This window comes from Vigna unguiculata, chromosome 6, assembly GCF_037176805.1.
Source record: "Vigna unguiculata cultivar grain cowpea cultivar isolate G323 ecotype 2 chromosome 6, ASM3717680v1, whole genome shotgun sequence".
Taxonomy (NCBI): domain Eukaryota; kingdom Viridiplantae; phylum Streptophyta; class Magnoliopsida; order Fabales; family Fabaceae; genus Vigna; species Vigna unguiculata.
In genome coordinates, this window is record NC_140797.1 from 36,916,206 (window position 1) to 36,918,833 (window position 2,628).

Consider the following 2,628-nt stretch of genomic DNA (forward strand, 5'->3'; position numbering starts at 1 on the left):
TTCGCTGTTATGAGACGTCGTCGCACCTCCGACCAACAAAGGCTTCAACTTTTCCTCCCACACGCTTTTAAAAGTCACGCCGTCGCCGCACCTTTTCCAGGCTTCAACAACCGTTAGCTCCGCCGTGAGCCGGTAAACCTCCACCTCAAACCCGAACCTTCCATTGAAATCTTCTAACTCCACCCCGCACTCCTTCTTCCACCGCACCGCCATATCCGCTGCCGCCCCCACCTCCTCCGCCATCTCCAGAACCTTCTCCGGCGACTCCCGCGTCACCAACCGGTCCCCCTCCACGGACTCCCCGAACAGCCCCGACAAATCCAAACCCGCAGAGAAACTTATTATGTCAAAAGCGTTCAAATTCATTATCCGCTCGTCTTTCGGCCCGTACCCGATACCCGACCCGGACATGAAATCCTCCTCGTGAAATTTGACCTCTTTGTACCCTTTTTTGAACCATGGGTCACGGAGCATGCCGTCCACCGTGATCCTCGTTTCCGGGTTGGTATCTAGCAGCTTCGACAAAAAGCGCCGGAGCTCCGGCGACATCCATCGCGGGCACCGGAACTCTCCTTTGTAAATCTTCTTATACATTACCATCAAGTTTGGATCGTTAAACGGTAAGTAACCCGCGGAGAGAACGAACAAAACGACACCGCATGACCAAATATCAATCTTGGCACCATCATAACCTGAAAAAAACAATGTCATTTTGAACAAACACTTTTAGAACTAAGAAAATAAACATAATAAACGAAGTGAAAAAGTACAAGTTTAAAATAATTCTGTGTAAATCAATGTTGCAAAATACTCCTGATATAATTTTGTTGATTTTTGTAAATAGAGAGAAGTGTGATCAACACAATTTTGTTGACTATTGTATATTTTTTTTCTATTTTATTATCATTATAAAAGACTTTAAAGATGAAATTGGCGTTGTAGTAGCAAGATTGGAACATCTGAAAGATTGCAAGAACACCACAAATTACGTAAAATTTTAAAAATCGTGGCCATTGCAATAAACCACAGCTGTGACTATAATTCAAAATGTTGGTAGAAAACGTTAAAAAACAACATTGTGAAAGTGGTTTTTGGTTAGTGAAAAATAAACCTTAATGAAGTGGTTAATTGCTTAAAACCTTAGTACAAATTGAAAAAAAAAATCTAGTCTGAAATTCATAGAAAAAAAAATATTTAACTAGAAAGTCGTTGATACAAATCTCACAAATAAATGTTGTATCAAATTTAGTGTCTAAGTGTTTTTAAACATTTCTTATCAATAATATAATATAATATATATGATATAGTTATTAAAACAAACTTAAAAACATTTATAATTCACAACACAAGATTAATAAAGTAAAAAAAATTGCTTTTCAAAACTACGCGGCGAAGAATCCAGATATCATCACAAAATCTTAATTTGTTTATTTTGAAGGAGTTGGTTATATAAATTTTTATGCTTGTAACCTTTTTTGCTTAAAATCTCGGGTGCCACGTAGGCAGGGGTTCCGCAAAGCGTGTGGAGCAACCCGTCGGGTCGGATCTGGTCCCTGACGGCACTCAACCCGAAATCGGTGACCCGTAAATCGCCGTTCTCGTCGAGGAGGAGGTTCTCCGGCTTGAGGTCGCGGTGGAAGACGCCGCGCGAGTGGCAGTAGCCGACGGCGGAGATGAGCTGGTGGAAGTACTTCCGGCTGAGATCCTCCGAGAAACGACCCTTCGAGATCTTCCCGAAGAGCTCTCCGCCGCGGATGAAGTCCATGATGAAGAAGATTTTGTTTTTGGTGGCGAGAACCTCGTGGAGACGCACGATGTTGGGGTGGTGGAGCTTGCTCATGATCGTGATTTCACGTTTCACGTTTCCGGCGAGGCCTGTTCCGTTTAGCTTCTTCTTGTTGATGATTTTCACGGCCACGCTCTGCCCCGTCTGCACGTTGCGCGCGTAATGCACCTTCGCGAAGGCGCCGCACCCGATAACGCGCCCGAGCTCGTACTTTCCGAACAAGGCAGTGTCCTCCATCGCCACCTGCTCGATCTCCGGCATAGTTGCGCCGGCGGTGCTGCACCAGAGATCGAACCCTAGCTCTGAATGACGGGAGGAACCAGTGGAAGCAAAATTGAAGGACGCGTTACCCGATTAGAGGGACGAATTGAAATGGGTCGATCGCAGAATTCGATTTTCGTGAGTATGCAAATGGGGCGTTTTTTGGGGGAAAATATGATAAGGATTTTCAGTTTTTTCATTATGGGTTGCGAAGGAGTTCCGAGAAGACAGAGGATTGTGAGGCGTGGTGGGACACACGTGCTTCTACACAGTGTAATGGGATTTTGACACGTGTCCCAAGCAGTGTCCAGCGGGTGTTATGTGCTTAGTATCGTCAGCCGTTGGATGTTGTTTGAGGTGGCTTTTGTGTTTTGAAAAATAAAAAAAAGGCATAAAACAATATGCTTTTTCTTACTTTTTCATCTTTTCAATTTAGAATTGACCATTGCGCTTCATTTTATTGTTGCATGTTGCAGTGATATAATAAGATTAATTTACATGTTAGAATTGACCATCTTAGTTTGCATGATTTTATAATACACATTATACTTCAAAGGAAAAAGTTATTTTTACGTTACTAT

At 43.0% G+C, this 2,628-nt stretch overlaps 1 protein-coding gene across 1 annotated transcript in view; it reads right to left on the reverse strand.

Annotated features, from left to right (window-relative positions):
• The window catches only part of LOC114186566 (CBL-interacting serine/threonine-protein kinase 11-like), a 2,560-nt gene extending 283 nt beyond the window's left edge, over positions 1 to 2,277 (reverse strand). Inside the window, exons 1-2 of the mRNA XM_028074509.2 lie at positions 1,471 to 2,277; positions 1 to 692 (exon numbers count right to left, since the gene is read on the reverse strand). The exon at positions 1 to 692 is cut by the window's left edge and continues 283 nt beyond it. Coding sequence (XP_027930310.1) covers positions 1 to 692; positions 1,471 to 2,047 — 1,269 coding nt within the window. The 5' untranslated portion in view covers positions 2,048 to 2,277. The remainder of the gene's footprint in view (positions 693 to 1,470) is intronic.
• Between the last annotated feature and the right edge of the window lie 351 nt (positions 2,278 to 2,628).